Source organism: Miscanthus floridulus, chromosome 5 (genome assembly GCF_019320115.1).
Source record: "Miscanthus floridulus cultivar M001 chromosome 5, ASM1932011v1, whole genome shotgun sequence".
Lineage (NCBI taxonomy): Eukaryota > Viridiplantae > Streptophyta > Magnoliopsida > Poales > Poaceae > Miscanthus > Miscanthus floridulus.
In genome coordinates, this window is record NC_089584.1 from 3825044 (window position 1) to 3847086 (window position 22043).

General features: G+C 44.1%; 3 protein-coding genes across 5 annotated transcripts; 2 read left to right on the forward strand and 1 right to left on the reverse strand.

The window, feature by feature from the left end:
• Window positions 1-11528: 11528 nt before the first annotated feature.
• LOC136449386 (uncharacterized) lies at window positions 11529-14124 on the forward strand. Of its 2 annotated transcripts, XR_010758023.1 has the most exons (7): window positions 11529-11828; window positions 11924-12223; window positions 12317-12433; window positions 12515-12685; window positions 12773-12896; window positions 12997-13274; window positions 13366-14124. XR_010758023.1 is itself a non-coding variant. In XM_066449403.1 (6 exons), the coding sequence occupies exons 1-6, from the start codon at window positions 11556-11558 to the stop codon at window positions 13110-13112; spliced, it is 1101 nt and encodes a 366-aa protein (XP_066305500.1). In that variant the 5' UTR covers window positions 11529-11555; the 3' UTR covers window positions 13113-14124. The 2 variants fall into 2 exon arrangements, 1 of the variants encoding a protein (XP_066305500.1); XM_066449403.1 differs by having other exon boundaries at window positions 12997-14124.
• Window positions 13395-18616, reverse strand: LOC136449387 (GDT1-like protein 1, chloroplastic). 2 transcript variants are annotated; one of them, XM_066449405.1, is made up of 9 exons: window positions 18200-18616; window positions 17232-17293; window positions 17052-17120; window positions 16928-16979; window positions 16711-16785; window positions 14944-15046; window positions 14762-14832; window positions 14255-14302; window positions 13395-13899 (listed from the first exon to the last, which is right to left on the reverse strand). In XM_066449405.1, the coding sequence occupies exons 1-9, from the start codon at window positions 18302-18304 to the stop codon at window positions 13828-13830; spliced, it is 657 nt and encodes a 218-aa protein (XP_066305502.1). In that variant the 5' UTR covers window positions 18305-18616; the 3' UTR covers window positions 13395-13827. The 2 variants fall into 2 exon arrangements, with proteins under 2 accessions (XP_066305502.1, XP_066305501.1); XM_066449404.1 differs by having other exon boundaries at window positions 14917-15046.
• A 1373-nt stretch (window positions 18617-19989) lies between these two features.
• LOC136454147 (putative cyclin-dependent kinase F-2) lies at window positions 19990-20685 on the forward strand. Its single transcript, XM_066454684.1, has one exon. The coding sequence runs from the start codon at window positions 19990-19992 to the stop codon at window positions 20683-20685; it is 696 nt and encodes a 231-aa protein (XP_066310781.1).
• The last annotated feature ends 1358 nt before the right edge of the window (window positions 20686-22043 follow it).

The following is a 22043-nucleotide window of genomic DNA, read 5'->3' on the forward strand; positions in this document are numbered from 1 at the left end:
GAGAACCAAGTTAAAAAAGTCCCATTACGGGGTTCTGAGGAGGCCATCACTAGCAAACTCCACCAAATTGCAAAGCAGTATCCAAATATTGATACCATCAAATGGTCAAAGGATTGTCCGAAAACATATGAAAGAGGCAAACCCTTCCTACCAAACCAGGACATCCAGCGCCTACCACTTGGAATGAGAAGGTTCCATGATTGGTACTTGCGTGTTCTCCCAATGAGCATAGATCTCATACAAGCATGCTTCCCTACTGGCACATTTGGAAGCCTAGCCGGGAAAATTGTCTTTGACTTCAATGACATGCACACATGCTTTCACCTATGAGAAATGGAGATGAATCTAATTCGCACGTGGTGCCTGTAAGTCCTTGTCCTCCCGATATGATATGAATGTAATCTTTGAATTTTGTTGTAACTAACCCATGCCGTGATTTGTAGAATGCAAGTGCATGTTATCAAACAAATGCTAAGTGTGAAAGCCGGGTATGTAGACCCTCAAGCTATAGTCCAAACAAATTTTAATTACCCTAAACGGTGGACACTGGATGCCAAAGAACTAGCTACTGCAAAGACTCTTTGGGAGAAAGAGTGCATCCGTACGGTGAAACTAAGGGAAGAGTCTCTTAAGGTTGCCGCATACATTGCCCTAGCTTTAAAAATCTCTAACAACACTCTACTATATGGCTACCATACAACTTTGAGTAAGTTCAACTCTATACTTAAAGCTTTGTTCGATATATTTTATTCAATGCAAAAGAGCTTATCTAGTTCTATGATTAAATCCATGCAGCAACCACTGGATTTATATAGCCGTCGATGTCGGGAGGAGCATGGCATGGGTCTTTGATTCAATAGATAGGGACCCGGTGACATACAAAGACTTCATATCGATTCTCAAGACAGTATACATATCGACAATCCTCATTATCTTATATGTTTATATACATACTCGTAACGTTCACTTTTGGATACTAACAAGTTGTATTTACTAAAATAATTCGAACCAGGGCATTTAGGTTCTATGTCACTAATCATCATGGAAGGCATGATCCAACAAGGAAGGAAAAGCTGGCTATAAAAACACTATGTGCGGTAAGTGTAACTTACTTCTTCAGTACTTCCGTTACATGGCTGTCAAAAGCATTACTTAACATTTTCATATGCAAAACACACAGTGCCCCAAGCAGAAGCCTAGGAGTGTATATTGTGGATACTATATATGTTTTATGATGAGTAATACCGGTGCCTACAGGAGACACCCCTTAAGGGTAAGTTTGAACCGCTTCACCTATAGTATAAAAACTTGGTATGAAATACTAAATCGAAACTTATTCTCTTATAGTGGAGAGAAGAGAAAGGAATGAAAAGAGACCCAAAGAAGGATGACCAACTCTTAGAGCTCGTCGGCGACCTTTGCAACTTCATATTAGACCAGATTGTACACATCAAATGCGCCTACCATGACCGAGAGTCTGACTTAGGTAAAAATCCTCAGTACCAACACCTTCGTGAGACTGAAAGGCTAGCTCTAGGACGTTGATAACAGTGTGTATGGAATTTGTATATTTAATGATAGATTGTATATATTCTTGTGAATTGAACTTGTAATTGTAGTTTATAGAATACTCTTGTGCTTGTAGTCGCGGTCGCGGGGCGTTCGGCAACACGAACGCGGTTCGGAACGTTGGTCGCGGGGCGTTCGGCAATGCGAACGCGGTTCGGAACGTTGGTTGTGGGGCGTTCGGCAACGCGAATGTGGTTCGGAAGGTTGGTCCCGGGACGTTCAGCAACGCGATTTTGAATTGTAAATTTAATTTTTTTACGGGAAAACGTACTGTAGGGGCGGTTCTAAATTGAACCGCCCTACAAATACCTGTTTGTAGGGGCGGCTGGTACTACAGCCGTCCCTACAAATTAATTTGTAGGGGCGGCTAGTAATATGAGCCAGCCCTACAAATCGATTTGTAGGGGCGGCCTGGGAACCGCCCCTATAAATGCATGATTTGTAGAGACGGTTCGGTAAGGGCGGCTAGCCAAACCGCCCCTACAAATGGTTACGAGCCGCCCCTATAAATTGATTCTGTAGTAGTGTCTTTAAATTAAGTTGAAACTCTTCTTATTATTGTATCTTTTATTAATTATGATTTTTTTATTTTATTATAAGGACCTTAGGTCATAGAATACACTCTTAAGTGTTACGAGAACATAAATAGTTATTTAATCATGCACCATATTGCTCAATATCGGCCTATCGGGTAGATCTTGAAGACGTACCAATGTGGTAGTGATGCCGACCTTAAGATGATATTAATATTTGAGCCTTATAACAATTATTTACTCCAAAATAATCTCACGTACCATATAGGTATAGCCACCTTTGATCTGCACTAACTTTCTCCACTTCTCAAGATATTTGAATTTTCTTATCAAATAATTATATGTATAGCAATATTTTTATTATAAAAGACAAAAAATTTACAATTATTATCAATATAGATGTGTCAAATTTCAGGGAAAATGTATAAATTTATCTAAAAACAATTTATACAAAATTATTTGTCATGGATATTAATATAACTTTGAACAATCTGTTAGTATTATATATATATATATATATATATATATATATATATATATATATGGCTCATGCATGTATACTTGATTTGCATAATAGCACAACATGTTTGTTTTCTTTGATATATATATATATATATATATATATATATATATATATATATATATATATATATATATATATATATATATATATATATATATATATATATATATATATATATATGGCTCATGCATGTATACTTGATTTGCATAATAGCACAACATGTTTGTTTTCTTTGATATCGATAGAAGTTGGTGAAAGGGATCTTTGCATAACTAAAGGGAAGTTGGTGTGTGTGTGTGTGGGGGGGGGGGGGGGGGGGGGGGTTTGAATAGCCTAATTGATTTTTTTTACAAAGCACAAACTAGGCAAACTTGTTCGCAACAAAGGAGGTCCTAATAAGCCTAGGGTGAGCACTACTATACAATTCTAGTATTAAATAAAGCAACTAAGCTACGTCACTAGAATTGATAAACTATCTAGGTAAGCACTCTAGGACGATAAGTCTTGCCATCTCTATTTCTATGAATTGAAGGAGCATAATTAAAAGCACAAGTAGAGAGTGTTCAATACCACATAAGGGGGATATAACAAGATATATCCCCATGGTTCACTGACTTGACTCGCTGGTCACCTACGTCCACGTTGAGGCAAAGCTCAATGATCACCACCACCTCTCTATCAAGACTCAACCCGCAAGTCTCAAGGATGATGTGCTCACAACTATGCAATGTCAAAGTGATGTCATTAATTGAAGATATGGAAGCTCAAGGTTGATTAAATGTATATCTTCGATCCTGAGTGTATGTATGCCATGCTATCAGGAGAGATGCAACATCATTACTAGGAAAAGTCTAAAAGTTCTCAAAATAACTCAAGAGTGAAACCCAAGCGATTAACTAACTTTGAAAATGAGATGGGCAGCTACTAAGAAAACCGACCATGATGGTTTTGTGAGGGTTTCAAACAGTAATGAGTAGTATCAAGGAAACCGGCAAGCCGACTTTCATTTTCTCCCTGACGGTTATTTTGTAGGGAGACAAGTATTTGTACTCTCCTTCTCCACTTTGGGGTCCTGTTGGTGCCTTCCACATCTTCTAACATTCAGACAGCCTTGAGAATTCTCCCCATCCTCCCTTTGTAGGATTCTGTCATACTCTTGACAGATATCCTTTAGATTGGAGTTTGAGAGGTTTGGGCTGCGTAAGATATTGAGAGCACTAGTGAGATAGCCTAGGCTTTGAGCACTTTGTGCTGCATCGAGCAGCTCATGAAGCATTTGTTACTGTTGAAGGTGAAACCTAATAAATGGCTAGGTGTCTTCAGTGAGCACCCAAACTTGTGGAGCACCGTGGAACAATTTATGAGGGTTGTGATCTTTCCTGTACAGAAGAGAAGATCATTTAGTGAATATGAGGAAAGTGGTTGAAAGAGAACTGACTAGAGCTTCATCTTTGACAGTAGCTCACGATCGACCTCCGGGCCCTAGTGGTGGGCCTAAACTTCGAGAAACAAATCTTTTTTTCCCGATTTAGTTAAAACCAGCCAGTCCAGTTTGCGATTTCTATACAGACTTTGTTCAATAATTGTAGTCTTTTTGTTGTTGAGCCTATATATTCACCCTCACTCTTGACGTCACGTTGATCCTTTCACTCTTTCACGGATCGGATAGACACAGTGGCAGAGCTAGCATGAATGTGTAGGGGGCCCAATTCAAAGCTACATTGCTACAGTAATTACCAATAGTAGTATAGACCATTGGAATTATGTGGAAAATCTTTATTTTTTTCAAGTTCTATCTATATAGACTGCAATAAACAATTGGAATTCTGTCAAAGAAGAATGAACAATGTGCGGATTTACATACTTGTAACTATAATCCACTCATCAGCAACAGCAAGCATGGTACGAGAGAGACAGAAATTAATTACATGCATGCAGTGACATGCAAACCTCAAGAGTGATTCAGCCGTAAAAGGAGCCGAAAAAGAAGGGCCAGCAGCTAGTTTAGCCCCACGTATACGTAGCTCCGTCCGTGGACACACAGGATCCGATCTTGACCACCTAGTCAATATTAAACAATCTATAATAATACCGTATAATATAGAATTTGGCTTTATATATATAGCCGAAATTAGTGTTGCTTCGCCCTGCACATCCACATTTCGGCCTCAAACAAGAAACCTGCTGTCATCAGTTAACCATCCAAAGCAACACAATAAACCGGTAGCAATCATGGCACTAGACTTGACACCAAACAATGGAGGCCTACCACACACTGAGTGCATTATTTTGAGCCGCAGTATCCTGTTAGGGTTTGGCCTTTGGGCCCCTTTGTCTGGCCCTGTGTCTCCTCTCCTCTTGCTTACGAGCAAAGGGCGCGCTAGGAAACGACACAAGGTTTTGGCCCTTTGCCCACTTCTCATACTGTAGCGCTACCAGTACACTACAAGCATTATTTAACTACAAATACACATCTTATAATGCTTGCTGTGTGTGTTGTGATGTCACAACTTGGCTCTATTTAATAGCCTTGTCCAGTGCCTTGTGTGCCTTGCCGTCTACCTACCTTTCTCTCGCTCGCTCCTCGCACCCATCGAAAATCCATTTGCCTTCTTCTTCGCAAGATCCAGGGAGAAACTAAACACTGCACGCCATGAGGTGCTCAGACAGATCAAGCACTAGCAAGCGCAGTTGTGCATCATGCATGTTTGTTCTTCCTCTCTTTTGATTTGTTGTTAGTTTGCCGCCGCCGTCATGGTTAGTTGTGATGGCCGGATGGAAGAGAGCGTCCTTCAGTCCACTCAGGGGCGGTGCTAGGGTCGAATTAGCTGCCGACTCATTCACCCACATGCCAAGCAAACGGCCATGGAAACGAGCTAGCTTTGCAGATGAGTGAATGAAGCGGGAGGTAAAAGCTTCGATCTCGCACCATCTTTGCTTGGACTGAAGGGTGCTCCCTCCTCCCGGCCTCCTTGTTTACTTTACCCATGCGCAGCTTCATCATATCTCAGGGTTTTACTTCATATGATAAGTATTTATTTTCCAACCTGCTGTCTTGAACTCTTGATCTGTCTTTGCTTGAGCTGCTTAATTATTACCTTATATACTTCTTTGGCATCTGATGCATATATATGCAGCAGCTGCCAAACTACGGCCTATTTTAATTTTATCATGTGCGTGCTTACTGTTCTTCTCTGGTTGTTATGTAGCAGTTGTATATATATTTATATAATTGAGATCCAAAGCTTTTTGTACTTTCCTTGCCCTTTTGATACATATATACTAGCTATAAATCCTTGATCTGCTAGCTGAATCTATATATATATTGTTCTCTTCCACAAAGAGATCCCATAATTTCTGAAGAAAAGAAAAAAAAGACTTCAATTTGCTTTACTTGTGTGTAGATCTTACAGGAATACAGGATCGGATCCATACATGCATGCATCGTCTCTGCAGGTTTCTGCTGTATCTTTCTTTGATATGTGGAAGAAGGTGGTGGTGTGCCCTGTTGTGGACTAGGACTGAACAGTGAACACGATGCTAGCTTTTCTGGGTGTGGAAATCTGTGTGGAATCACGTAATGGTCCTGTTCGTTTCTCTTATAATCTAAATTTTTCAGCTTATTTTTTAGTTGAATCAGTGTTTTTCTCTTCCAATAAATTAATCAGAACAGTGTTATGACTCTTTTTTTTTTCAAGCGAACGGGCCAATAACACATCTCTCGGTTCGTGTCGTGCAACAGCGAAACGTCTTTCGATCTCCCTGTTTGCTTTAGAACTTTGCATGCAACTAGTAGCTAGTGATTCGACGTGTGCTAGCATAGCAGCTGTGTGATGCTCCTCCTCGCTTTTATTTGGAGCATCATGGCCACCACTTGGACTGAATCATCAGGTTTCCAATGTCTTTTTTTCCCTGATAGATGTCCCCGATAAGAGAAGAGCGAGGCTGTTTAGGCACTTGTATCTGCCGCTTCCCTTGAGATTGGTGATTTATCATTGGTGTTAGTGTTTATGATTTTGTGATCCACTTGTGTTTTGCGTCTTGCATCAGCATGTCTTTTCCACATGTGTTCACCACAGCATTTGGTCTGCGAAAGTATGCGAGCCTGCATGCCGGCCTTGGTTTTCCTGTGGTTTGAAAAGGGGCGTCCTTTCTTTTTCATTGGCACGCAAGCTAGTGACTGTTTTTTCACCCGTTGCAAGTTGCAAGATATGAAGAGAAATCAGCTAGAACGATCCCTAGTATTTTCTGAATACTGCTGCGAGACTGTATGCTTCCTGTCTGTAAGTGTTTAACTGTTAGTGATTGACCTAGCTAGTTGTTTCAGAACAATAGACTTGATATTTGGTATCTCTGTGTGAATCTTGGAGAAGTGCCAAACGCCAATCTCTAAAAACTGAGTAACAATAATGTCAGTCAAAGAGGGCTCTACTTGTACTATTGCTGGTATCATATGTGTTTATATTTCTTTCATATCTTTTGTGATATTCAGTATGCAGTTTTTCAATAAAATTGTTTAAAATGATATTTTTTTTATTAATTAGTAATTATCATTATAATTTCAAGATTTGGGTTATTATTATTTACTTCGAATTGTCGCTATATAAATTATGTATACTTGTGTAGCATCGGCCTTATCTAGCTAGTCAGTATTCTTGCAACCTCGCTCGAGTTTTGTCCCAGGTGTGATGTTCTAATAATCCTTATGAGAGGCATATATATATTATATACTAATTTGAATTTAAATAATAGAAATATTATGCTCCCAAGAACCCCCATTGCTGTATGTTACACATGCTATATGCATGGGATCTATCCATCATATATGTTACAGAATAAGACACTGGGAGTTTCTGATAACAAGCATTGTTGCCAGCAAATTGGAGATCGACAAAAGGGTGCATTTTCACTGGAGCTTATATTTTGTGATGCTTATACTATTCCGGATGTAATTGACACCATTCTGTTTTAATTAAAATTTTGACCAGTCCAGCTTCTGAAACATGTAGTTCAAACATCATAATAAGGAAATAAAAAGCAAAACTGTGAAGTGGATTTTTTTTTTGTTCTTCGTTCACCACATTTGCATCAACAAAATGTATTTTTGCATCAATTACAAGTAATTAAACCTACCGTTCAATTCACTTCGTTATAGCATGTGTGCTATGGTTATTAATTTGTTATTCCTGGGGACAGTTGTTAATTAAGCGCAATGTCTGAAAAAATCGTGGTAGGGGATTACTTGAATTAGTATATTTCTCGGTCCAACAGGTTCCAAGTGTTCTCTCCAATTTTGGAATAAAATTAATGCCCATCATGTCGCCTGATTGAGGAATTAATCACACTAAGGCCATGTTTGGATACAAAGTATTTTTAGAGTTTTAGAAAAAAAACCAAGGCTTTGTGAAATACTTTTGTTTTACAGTGGTCCTGTTCGGCTTACCCTATATTCGGTTTGTTCGGCTTATTTTTTCAGCCACAACAGTGTTTTTCTCTCACAACAATTCAGTCAGAACAGTGTTTTCAGCCAGTTTCAACCAAGTTTCAGACCAGCGAACGGGGCTAGTGTCATGAAGTGTTTGGGTGCAACAAACTTTATGGTTTCGAATAACATGCATGGTATTGCTGACATTGTAGTTTTTTTAGAGTTTAAAAACTCCACTCTAGTCCTCTTTTTTCTAAACTATGGTTTTGCACATCCATTGTTCTAAAACTACAGTTTTTGGATACTATAGTTAATACTACAACATCAAACAAGACATAAGATACTTCAAGAGAATTAACTAACTAATTCATTGTGCGACGATGCAGACATGCATGAGTGTCTCTGTAGTAGTTTGATGTGCTTGCAGTTTGAAACAGAGAGCCGAGAGCGACATTTCAATGTACAAGCGACACTTATTAGTGTGTTCCATTTCTATAAAAAGGATAACAGTGAAGAACCTGCAGTTACATATGCAGCAGGTGAGCAGGGCCCGGAGCCTCATTTGGTGCTATTTGCAGCAGTTCCTGGCCGGACTATGTAAAGAACCTGAGAGCCATGGCAGCCAGTTCCCAGCACAGGCCCCGTTCGCTTAGAGCAATTTGGAGAAATCTAAATGAATTTGAATAAATTTAAAAGAATTTGTGAGAGAAAAACACTTGCCAAGCATTCTTCTCACTCATGCTTTCTGCGTGCTTCAAATTAAGGAAACACACTCACAGTTCGCAGCCTGCGGTCATTCTTTTTCTTCTCACACACTCATTTCTGAACACCACCCCTTCTCCCCATGGATGGTTTCAGTGGCTGCCTGCAACTTGTCAACAATGACGAGAAGACTCTACACAATTAGACAAGACCCTCCGGGGAAGAGAGAGAGAGACAGCGAGGCTGGCAGTGGATGGGCGTGTGGGGGCGGGGGGGGGGGGGGGGGGGGGGGGGGGGGGGGGGGATTGGAACTCACAGAGCTGCGCATGTGGAGGCCTGCACCAATTCCCAACTCATGTCTGCAACCTACAATCTTAAAACACCTTTAAACCCCATTGGATGCACCAGGTCTTGTTTAGTAAAGTTTTGGGGTGTCATATCAGATGTTATATGAGGTGTCGTATAGGGTATTTGGATACTAATAAAAAATAAATTATAGAATCTGTCAGTAAACCGCGAGACAAATTTATTAAGCCTAATTAATCTATCATTAGCGCATATGTTACTGTAGCGCCACGTTGTCAAATAGTGGACAAGTTAGGTTTAAAAGATTCGTCTCACAAAGTAATCGTAATCTATACAATTAGTTTTTTTTTATCTATATTTAATCCTCTATACATAGGTTTAAATATTTGATGCGATAGGTCCTAAAAATTTTAGGAGGAAATTAAACGAGGCCTTAAAAAGTGGCTTCAGATGTGGGCGCCTCTAAATTCCGAGGTGCATGGGCTCCCTTTCCCGATGAAACAGTGCTGGAGTACCTTTTTCTTTATTAGGGTTTTGTACTTTGGTCCCTGGGTCAAGTGTTACTCATCTTGTTTTAGTCCGTGTTCAGTTCAAAAATAGTTAAAAAATGTGCTACAGTATTCGTCACATCGAATCTTGTGATACGTGCATGGAGCATTAAATGTAGACGAAAAAAAACTAATTGCACAGTTTGGTTGGAAATCGCGAGACGAATATTTTGAGCCTAATTAGTCCATGATTAAACACTATATGTCAAATAAAAACGAAAGTGCTACAGTACCCAAATTCTAACTTTTCCTCCGGCTAAACACAATGGCGCCTGAACATGAATAGATTTGGATGGCTTTGCAGTGGTGTGGCTTATTGTTTTTCTTTTTCTCTATAAAAAATAGAAATATTTCTTTGTTTCATGATTTTGTACCTTAGACTTATTTTCTGTACTGATGTATATAAATATAAATGTATATTAATTGACCAGTAGGGGCTGGGCAACCCCTCCTCGATCTCAATCTTTCAAATAAATATTCACGAAGAAGATTTTGGGTTCCTATTGAAACTATGTGATCTTAGGTCCTATTTGACAAGTCGGAACGGTTCTGATTCTTACCAGAATAGTTAGAACCAATGCCAAATTAAACGTGGTGAAACACGTTTCTAGCCAAAAACACCAGAACTAACTCTCAATATTTTGCCGAAGAGATTTAGCCATTTAGGTAAACCAAACACATACGGTAAGCATGATCACTGTCCCGTTGTGAGTCGAAAGGCATTGGGCTGATAAAATGGAGAATACACACTGCTGGGGCATCGAACCAAGAATTCTACTACCTGTACTTTGGACACATTTATGCAAAAAAAAAAGCCTATTTTTTAACACATAACTGGAAAAATAAGGTAAATTAGAGACACAATTTGTGGATTCGTCTACAAACCTAATTTAAGGAGGAATGGGAAGGTGCTAAAGGGCAAGCTAGGGCTTTTTCCCTGGTGTTATTATTTTATTAATAATAAAGATGTCCGGGCCATAGGGATGGAAATGGACCAAACACAACTTACCTTAGATGCAATCTAGTGGCTCAAGATCAATTTTACGGGCGACGGGCTAACCCATTTCACCTAAAGGCTATGGCTTCTCTGGCCCAGTTGGTAGCATGAGGCGACACAAAAATTTCTGCTATCATGGGTCATGAATACTATAAGCGCGAGAACATATCCTTGTCCCCATGCCCTTAGGTGCTCCCGTACTCCAATTAAAAAACCATCAAAAAGTGCTTGAAAATTTTACCCTAAAATATGAATGAATAGATGATGAAAACATCCATCTTCATGCAAAATTCTACAAGGGGAGAAAAAAAAGAAAATTAGGATGAAATTGATGCGGAATGCAGATCGAGGTAAAGAGTGCACCCGGCAATTCTATCATTGGTTTGTCTTTTTGTTTCTCCTAGTACACATTTTCCCTCATCCTCAATTTTTGCATGAAGGTTATTAGCAATGCATCAAATTAAATAAGTTCACAAGTAAACCATGATTTTAATTTTATCTATCGTCACTTTCGAAATATGGTATTCCTCGATCTACTTTCAAGCATAGACATGCTTACAAGTTATGACCAACCCTTTTATTTTTTAATTTTTTGGAAAAACAAAGAAGACAAACAAAATAAGAAAGTTGTTACCTGACACTTGAGAATCTTATCCATCTAGTAAATAGGTTTGAGTCCTATCGGTCCATTTTAGACTTTGAGGCCAGCTTCTCTTGCCCATTACCGACTACCCATGGGTCAATCCGGTCCATTCTCATCCTGGTGGACCGAGTAGGTTGGGAGGCTCCAATCTACTGGGCCGGATGGGTTATTTTGATCGGTGCCTTGGTGGGCTAAAAATCGGGACACATGCCAGCCCGCCCCGTTTCACCAGCGCGCTTGGAGATAAGATAAGGCACGGCACCGCACGTCCACACCGCAGCATCAGCAACGCGCAAAGCCGTTCGAAACATGGCCGCCGGTGGCGAGCTGGACGCCTTCGACGCCGGCCGCTGCGCGGACGGGTACGCCCTGGGCCTCGCCGTGGGCCGTCGGTTCGCCGAGGTCATCAGGAGCAGGATGCGGCAGGACCTCGTGCTCCGGGAGCAGCTGCTGCCGTTCGGGTCAACGGCGGAGGCGCAGCCACTCCTCGCCGCGCTCCAGTCCACCAACAGGGAGAGGTACCCGCGGTACTGGGACGAGCTGGTGGGCACCGCCGACGGCAGCGGGGTCCCTCTCCTCCACGTAAGTACAGCGACGCACGCCGCCGGTGTTCCTGGCTTCCTGCCGCTGACTGCGTCGTTCCCGTCTCTTGCTTCCGTCGGTCCGGCTCCGAGCAGGTCATCCTGGTCAACTTCAGGAAGGAGGTCCTGCCCTTCATCCCGAAGGACCCGAAGGAGGGAGGTGATCGCGCCCGGGAAGAGGAAGTGGAGGAGGAGGAGGCCGACGATGACTGCTCCGACGTCCTCATCGTCAGCGACTCCACGGCGATTGCCGCGCACAACGAGGACGGGAACGTCGCGCTGCTCGGCCACACGTACCTTGTGCGGGCCACGCTGCCGGATGGCTTGTCCTTCACCGCCTACACCTACGCCGGCGAGCTCCCGAGCTGCGCCTTCGGGTTCAACACCAATGGAGTGGTAAGCTCGCTGCATTCTGCATTTCTATTGCCACATCAATCAGATTCTATTCCATCCAAACTGAGGAGTTTGGAACACTCGCCCGTTTCTCAGGCCTTCACGCTCAACGCGGTTCCTCCGGTGAACGACGAGATCGTCGCGGGCGCCATTGCCCTGAACTTCGTGTCCCGGGACCTGCTAGAAGCGAAGAACCTCGAGGATGCAATGCACGTACGTAGCTAGCTAGACTGAACTCCATGTCACTAGCTCTTTTTTCAGCAGTAATAAAAGCCACAATTGATCGTGGTACAGAGGGTCTGTTCACCGTTCGTCTCAGTCGGCCACAACTACAACCTGATGGACATCAGAGGCCGGAGGATCGTCAACGTCGAGACCGCCTCCGGTAACCGGTTCGCCGTCCGCGAGGCCGGTGCCTTGCCGTTCTTCCACGCCAACATGTACCGGCATCTCCAAGTGAAGCAGGTACGGACATCGAAGCCATTGGATTGAATTGATTCGGCAGTTCGATGGCTGACGAACTGACGAGTGAACTGGCGTTGTGTTGAGAAGGTGCAGGACGAGAACTCCATGAGCAGGGAGAAGAGAGCTGCGCAGTGCCCAGTGGACTCCAAAGAGACGGCGCTTTCGCTGCTGGGAGATACAGCTGATGAGAAGTACCCAATCTACATGACAGGCGATTCTCAATCTGCTCAACATTTTTTTTCATGTGTTCTGATGAGCATTGGTTGTTGCATCATGAACTGATTTTTAACACCCTGGGAACTGCTTTTCAGGTCCGATATTGTACACTTTGTGCACTGTTTTGGTTAACCTCGACGAGGCGACCATGACCATATACAAAGGAGACCCGAAGAACGGAAATGCAGCTCATGTTCTTCAGATGTTGTGAAACTAGCAGAATATCTTAGTTTTATGTGAGGGCTCGATAACCACTCCCGATTCTTCATTATATTTATACCTGAAAGGTAGACAGGTTTTGGACACTACAAGTGTCATTGAAAGAACTGAGCAGAACTCCATTTTCTGAACATTATACATTGCTACAGAAAAGGTAGAAGGAATACTCTGAAATACAAAAGCTGAGTATCTCCGGTCACTGGCAACGCATGTTCAATCATCTTTTTTTTTTTGTGTACTAACAGGAAATGGGGGAAAGTGTACAAGACTGAAAGCCCAAAATAGTTCAATCAGGTTCATCATTGTTTCTGGAATGAACCTCAGTGCGATCGTCTTTTGCATTTACAATGCTTAGATTCATATACATATACTTGTAAATAATGTAAGGGGAGATCCAGTAGCTTCATGGGATTCATAGTTTTCCACCTAGTTTCATCTTCCACCCAGTCTCTGACTTAGTGTTTCAACTACACGTCATGCTGATGATAAAAACACTGTTCTTGGATAAAAAGGCAGAATTCTCATCACCAGCAACAAATCACTCTATGCAAGCCTAGGACTTCCCAAGCGAACAATGAAGTTCCTGTGGGCAATCACGTTTGATAACACATCAATGTACCATCATTACGATCAGCTAAGCTGATTTTTCATTGTCCGGACAAAAGATCAGTACTTCTTTGATGAATTATGGGAGCTGGAACTCTTTGTCAAGTCACTATCTCAACTATGGTAATCGCAGCAAAGGCCAAGAACAGGCTCCCTCCAATGTATGCTACAATCTGCACAGGGCAATGTTTTGTTTCAGTGCCATTATGTACACAGACTTTATGAAATGAATGGTCCACAGAATTTATCAAAGATTTCATTAGCAAGCCAATAGTTGTTGTTTTCTACACTAAGGGCATACCCAGTGCATGTTGTTTTCTACACTAAAGTATGTAATTGTTTAATGGATGGAAAAAAGGATTCCCTTTCTATTACACATTTAACTGCTTATGTAAACACTTGTGATGGATCCAACTGAAACACATTGAAAGCAAACTTATAAATTGGGTGTATTTTAGATTTTGCAGTGGTCAAACACTGTAAGATAGGAAATTTCAGTTTCCATGGTACAATTATTTCCTAATTTACCTTTTCAGACAGGAATGTTCCCAGCAAAGAGCCACCAAGAACTGCAATCTGTGGGGAAAAAGGTGTCAATCTCAGTTTGGCCTGGAAAACCAAAGACAGAAATATAAAAAATTGCGGCACAACACTGATTGGTACACAATGACAAATTTGCTCCTTGTACTCAATCCACGACAGAAATTCTTGTATGGCGAATACTCCAATGGAGCCAAGTAAGTGCAGAATCGCAAACTTCCTAATGCACAACAATTAGAGAAGACTCTTGCAAGAAACAAATACTGCGGCAAAAACAGACCAACGAACTAACAAATGGTTTAAGTGCTAAAGATTTGTCTGAACTCCATGGCAATATTATTATGCTCATTGCTCAAGTATGTTAGTCATGAGTGTTCCTGCGAACCAATGTTGTCTGGCTGCACTCGTATCCAGCAATGTACTATCATTACTTTTTTGACTTCAGTTATCTGGTTTCAAATCTCAACTCTCAACCTATTACTATGCTTATCTTACCAATGTTGCAATGGCATGACCAGCAAGTGATCCTGCAATGACACCCAGAGGGGATGAAGCTGCCGCAAGTGCTGCCAAGGTATTGGAAAGTAGTGTCAATATTGATTATGCTCATGGAAATCTGACCATTTATAGAGTGGAGTTAGGAAATGTACCAATTGTGGAGAAAAATGATTTATCACCCCATTCAGCGACAAAAACCAATACGAATGTGCTAGCGATAGTACCAGCAGCAGACATGACACCCAAACCATTTCCAGAAAATTTCGATACTGCTAACTCAGCCTACAATTGTTCAACACAATGTTATAGAGGAGAGAGAAGTATGTTCAAGCACAAGAAAAATTATTTTTGTGAACCACAATAACTGTGCAAGTTACCAATCTATCATAAGGTATAGATTTTCTTTCTGTTTCTTTTTTTTTGAGAAAAAATTCTATTTTTTTCTCGTGGTCCAACTTACATACATATAATTTTTGGAAAAAGTCTAGATCACCCCCTCACCTATAACAAGAAGTCTAGTTACCACCCTCAACTATAAAACCGGATTTTCTACCCCCTGAACTTTCCAAAACCGGTCAAATAACCCCCCCAAGCGGTTTTGGACGGTGGTTTGCTACAGTGACGGTGGTTTTGTATTTTTCTTTTTTATTTATTTCTGCTGAATCTTTGAAAAATCATAGTAAATCACAGAAAAATCATAAAATGGAAAATCCAATTTTGTTGGACTCCACATGAGTAGATCTACACAGTGAACATATAATATGGTATGCTTTGGTACAAAGTTTTTGCTGTAGCTTTAGATCTATGCTTTTCTATAATTAATTTAAATAATTCATAGATGCAGCTTCTATGGTCCAATTGTGGTGAAATTTTTATGGTGGGCTAATTATTGTATGATTGAACTATAGTAAAAATTTCATACTCATTGGATCATGTATAACTTAGTTCAGGGAGTAGAAACCTAAATAAATCTGTAACTTAGATTTAACAAGTATAAACCTAAATAAATCTATAACTAAATTATACATGATCCAATGAGTATAAAATTTTTACTACAGTTCAATCATACAATAATTAGCCCACCATAAAAATTTCACCACAATTGGACCATAGAAGCTGCATCTATGAATTATTTAAATTAATTATAGAAAAGCATAGATCTAAAGCTACAGCAAAAACTTTGTACCAAAGCATACCATATTATATGTTCACTGTGTAGATCTACTCATGTGGAGTCCAACAAAATTGGATTTTCCATTTTATGATTTTTCTGTGATTTACTATGATTTTTCAAAGATTCAGCAGAAATAAATAAAAAAGAAAAATACAAAACCACCGTCACTGTAGCAAACCACCGTCCAAAACCGCTTGGGGGGGGTTATTTGACCGGTTTTGGAAAGTTCAGGGGGTAGAAAATCCGGTTTTATAGTTGAGGGTGGTAACTAGACTTCTTGTTATAGGTGAGGGGGTGATCTTAGACTTTTTCCTATAATTTTTGCATAGTTTTGAGTTTTCCTTTTAAGGATATAATGTAGAAATCATGTTAAGTGTTACAGTACTCTTAGAAGGGTTTCATTATAAGCAGAAGATAGGCCAAGAAGGAATGGATTGGGCTATTTTGTATACTTTCGTATAAAACTTGGAATTGAAGATGAAAGCAGGGAGGCTGGAGAACTGAGCCTAGCTCTGTTGGCGGGATGTGTGCATGTACACTCCCAACACCAAAGTTCGTGTCATCTTCAACTCAGCAAACCATTAGCAAGCAAAAATTGAACAAAAAAGAACATGTTTAGAGACCATTATAATCAGTAGTGAAAATTTAGAGAGAATATACAGGCATGAAAGACATTTACTTAGATCAAGATTATGAATTAATACCTAGAATTGATGTATTAGTTAAACATGAAAACTAAAAATGATGTTCTTGGCACAGCTTAAAGTCCTACCTCCTCTTGCTCCTCATTGATCTTTTCATCATCACCTGAGGCTGCATCAAGTAATGTAGTAACCCCATAATAAACCTGAATCCGTTAAAGTTGGCCATAAATAATAAAGTATGTCTTAACTTCACACAATAATTCAAGAGTAAAAGCCACACATTCTTTTAAAAAATCCATGCACTTTTTAATTTGTTTGTGTGTAATGAAGATGCATAATCCTTACCAACAGACATGCCGCAGCAATGTCATCAACTGGAAAATCAGTACCACCAAAGCTGCACGCAACCAGACATTGGATAAATGAGAGCACCCAATAGAAACTCTACTTGCACAATTAAGATAATTACCCGAATGGGATGATGCCATCAACATAGTGGAATGCTCGACCAAGAACTACAGATATAACGGTCATTACCCTGATAATCACCAGAAAAAAGAATTCTATGTAATGCCAGATATACAGCACTTAAAGCCTGTGACAGTATTGAAGATGAGACATAGAATACAACAAGCATGAAAATACTTACGCAAGAGCTCCAAATGTGCCAAGAAAAATGACTGCTCCAGAACTTCTAGCCGCTAACAGTGCCTATCAAACACATGCAACTGCAGCATTTATCAATGACTCATTTTAGTATATATTACTGAAAAATTATTGTATGGTATAGATGCGAAGCAAAGCAATTTGCAAGAAACAAACATATTTTTGGAAATAGAAAATATTTCTTTCATGACATTTACAGCATTCACTAATACACAATCTCCCTTGAACACCCATATCTGTGCAGCCCATCTGTCTAGAGGGCCAAAAATCAATATATCCTATATAACTATAACCCAGTAAGTGCCATGAATACTAGCTTTTCTCTTCTCTTGCAAAGGCACGTCATCACTATTGTTTTAACCATTTGATCTTAAAATCTTAAACATTCATCTTATCTTGGCCGTCTGTAGTCCTCTGTCCTTACCACATCTGTGCCGCTTCAACTCCTTCGGTAGTTTCAGTTGCCATTGTGGATACATCAATTTAATCGGCTGCCCTTCGGCCCTTCATCTTCCACTTAATACTTCCGTAATACACCCTGAACCTATAATTGTCCTCCATAAGACCTCCTCACATCCAACAGAATACATCCCCTAGATTCTCCTGCTATCTCGTCCCAATGAATCTGAGAGGTCACCGATGTCATTCTTCATTCCTGAGGTAGCCTCTTGCTGTTCTGGCATGCAAGCAGAGGCCTTAATTGCTGTTCCATAGCCCATGCTTGGGGAGTTGGGGTGACAGCAGTCTGCACCATCGGCACAACATGCTTTTCTTTTTTTTGCTCCAGTTATACTACTATGTTTTGCTTCCGAGCCGACAACAACCCAGCGCGTCCTCCGACCGGCTTCCCCGAGTCGCATTTCGGGAGGCACCTCAGCACCTGCAGACACGACCCGCGCCAGGTGATCGGCGGCAGTCAGTCGAAAGCCGGGGGGGGGGGGGGGGGCGTACCGAGTGGCCCGGCCGCAGCAGTAGCCTTGCTCGGAATGGAGTTGAGGGGGAGGAGGAGAGTACGGTTGAGCAGGAGCAGGAGGAGGCCGCGGCGACGGAGGCCATGGCGCCGCGGCCGCGCTGGTGGTGGTTGCGGGGCGGGGCGGGAGTGAGCGGACGGACCTCCGCTTTCTCTCGGCCGTTGCGAGTGGATAGAGGAGCTCGAACGGAAGACTGGTGCTCCGCTTCCGCGAACGGGCCCGGATTCGTGTGACGTATTGGGCTGGCCCACTATTCTGGGTAAGCCCATTGTTATAGTTCTAGTTCGAAGTGTTTCTCTTCGGCCACGGCGTTCGTCTACCCAGTTCCTCGTCGGTTCGGAATCGGAACACGTACAGGATCCGGATCGGGATCGGAGGGGGTTGCATCGCAACCGTTCGGTCGTGCACCATTAGGCTTCTTCCCTCTTCGTCTCAACTAGCAGCAACGCGCTTTCATCTACTAGCGCAGCACGGCAACAGCAACTAGCCTTCAATAGTTCAATCCTTCGTCTACCAGCGTTTCCGGATAATTTAACTTTTTACCATTATAACGAATGCCACCTCTTCAGATAATACTCTTAAAATTATTTCTACATATTTATCATCAAGAGAGAGCATTTGATATATTCTTGTCATTTTCGCTGACATACACGCCAACTCGACCTGACAGCATAAACCGACCACGAAAAATAACATTTTTGCCCATCATCTATTTCTTCTATCTCTATCCCTTCCCCTTCCCTCCATTTCTCTCCCTTCCCCCTCTCCCTTCCCTCCTGAAGCGGCGACGCGGTGACGGGCGCGACGCAACAGCGCCTGTGCTTTCTACGGCCGGCCCCCCTCCCTTCCACCCCCCCCCCCCCCCCGCGCGGGCGGACCCCCGTGGCACAGCGCGGCGCGGGTGGCGTGGGCACCGCGCGGCCAACTAGCCCCGGCGGCCGCGGCTGCCCCCCTCCGCGCGGCCTCCTGCGGCCGGCCGGCGTGGCTCCGCTCTCCCTCGGCCCGTCCGTGCTCCCGGCCACTCCGATGTTCCTCGAGTCGTCCCATCGTCGGTTTGGTTCCTCCCCCCCCCCCCCCCCCTCTTCTTACCTCTCCCTGTGGGATCTGCCTCTCCCAGCGCTCATGGAGGCTCGCTCCCCTTCGCTATGGACGATGATCTATATGCAGACGAGCTATTCGCCTCTAATAGACGAAACCCTACCTAGGTTCGTATTGATCAGTTTGGCTTCAACAGATTGGGTCTCTGTTGCTTTTGCCTCTTACTAATAGTTGATTTCTGCTCTCTGCCGACCATGGGGGAGGCACGCCAGGGATGGGGACGCACGGGCGGCAGAGCCTGCGTCCGCGGCAGAGCCCACGCGCGGCGGATCTCGTGCCTGCGTTCGCCATCAGAGCAGCGCTGCTAGCTGGGGTGGTGCGCAGACCTCGCGCTCGCCGGCTTCATCTGTTGTTGCTCGCGTCTGGGAGGGAGGAAGAGGTGGAGCTGAGAGGCGCATAGGCCGGGATGCATCTTTACCAAGCGATGAGGATGAGACGGATGAAGAAGAAATAGATGAGGCGTAATAAAGTCATTTCGCATCCCACAGACACGTTGGCTCTCCTACATGTCCTGCCACGTATGGAAAATGGCTTAAAGTTATGAATTCTTCTCTCTCGATGATAAATATATAAGAGCAATTTTAATAGTGCTGTCTGAAGAGGTGACATCCTTTCTAATGGTAAAAAGTTAAATATCGCCCGCGTTTCCGAGCCACATCGAGTCAGCGATCCATGGCCGTCGTCTCGGAGCTGGAGGAGGAGGAGCTGCCCGAGGAGAAGAGCAATGCGGCGGCGGTTCTTGCGTTTTCCCCTGTCCCCTGGCTGGCTGCCGTGGCGGAGCGGTACGAGCGCCGCGAGAAGCTTGGCGAAGGCATGTTCAGAGACGTGTACAAGGCCTGGGACCGCGTGCTGGAGCGCTTCGTCGCCGTGAAGCGGCTCTCGGGGAGCACCGACGACCGCTTCGTGGCGACCCCTCTCCCCGACTTCGAGTGGGAGGTCATGTCCCTCGCGGCGTGCCGCGGCCACCCTTCCGTCGTCCAGCTCCTGGCCGCGTATGCCGACTACAGCCGTGCCGACGGCGACTGCTTCGTCGTCACGGAGTACGCTGGGCCCATGAACCTGCGCCAGTACGTCCGGCGCCTTAACGGCCAGCCGTTCGACGAGGACGAAGTGCGCGACGTCATGGAGCAGCTCCTCGCCGGCACGAGGCATGCGCACATGGCGGGCGTCCTGCACAGGGACATCGTCCCGGAGAACGTGATCGTCGACATGGACGCCGCGAGCGGCAGGATGGTGTACAAGATATGTGGCTTCGGCATGTCGAAGCCGGCGGCGCAGGCGGACAGGGACGACTCCGGGGCCCGGGCCGCTGGCGTCCGCCAGCCCGTACCGCGCACCGGAGCTTTTCCTGGGATTCAAGGACTATGACGGCCGGGTCGACACGTGGTCGCTCGGCTGCATCATGGCCGAGCTCGTCGCCGGTAACGGCGTGCCTTTCTTCGACGCGCCGGACGGCGAGGTCTTCAAAAGGATGCTGCAAAGGGTTGGCACAGAGGGCATCATCGAGTGGCAGGGGCTGGAGCGCGTGGTGCCGGCCGAAAAGGTGGCCTTCCTTCGAAAGATGGTCAACGAGGAGGGCGGTCACCTGCAGCTGCCGGAGGTTCTGTCTCCGGCTGGGTTCAAGGTTTTGGAAGGACTGAGGCCCTGAGGGGGTTGCATCGCAACCGTTCGGTCGATGCACCATTAGGCTTCTTCCCTCTTCGTCTCAACTAGCAGCAACGCGCCTTCATCTACTAGCGCAGCACGGCAACAGCAACTAGCCTTCAATAGTTCAATCCTTCGTCTACCAGCGTTTCTGGATATTTAACTTTTTACCATTATAATAAATGCCACCTCTTCAGATAATATTTTTAAAATTATTTCTACATATTTATCATCAAGAGAGAGCATTTGATATATTCTTGTCATTTTCGCTGACATGGCACGCCAACTCGACCTGACAGCATAAACCGGCCACGAAAAATAACATTTTTGCCCATCATCTATTTCTTATATCTCTATCCCTTCCTCGCTCGAGCTCCCTCTCTCTGCCTTCCCTCCATTTCTCTCCCTTCCCCTCTCCCTTCCCTCCTGAAGCGGCGACGCGATGACGGGCGCGACGCGACGGCGCCTGCGCTTGCTACGGCCGGCCCCCCTCCCTTCCTCCCACCCCCCGTGCGGGCGGACCCCCGTGGCACGGCGTGCGTGCTGCACGGCACGGCACGGGTGGCGTGGGCACCGCGCGGCCAGCCAGCCCCCGCGGCCGCGGCTGCCCCCCTCCGTGCGACCTCCTGCGGCCGGGCGGCGTGGCTCCGCTCTCCCTCGGCCCGTCCGTGCTCCCGGCCACTCCGATGTTCCTCGGGTCGTCCCCTCGTCGGTTTGGTTCCTCCCCCCCCCCCCCCCCCTCTCTTCTTACCTCTCCCTGTGGGATCTGCCTCTCCCAGCGCTCACGGAGGCTCGCTCCCCTTCGCTATGGACAATGATCTATATGCAGACGAGCTATTCGCCTCTAATAGACGAAACCCTACCTAGGTTCGTATTGATTAGTTTGGCTTCAACAGATTGGGTCTCTGTTGCTTTTGCCTCTTACTAATAGTTGATTTCTGCTCTCTGCTGACAAACCATTCTCCTGCTAGAAGGGGAGGAGCCGGACCTCGCGCGCGCCGCTGGGGATGGGGGAGCAGTGACCGGAAGGGGAGGAGCTGGACCTTGCGTGGCCGACCATGGGGGAGGCACGCCAGGGATGG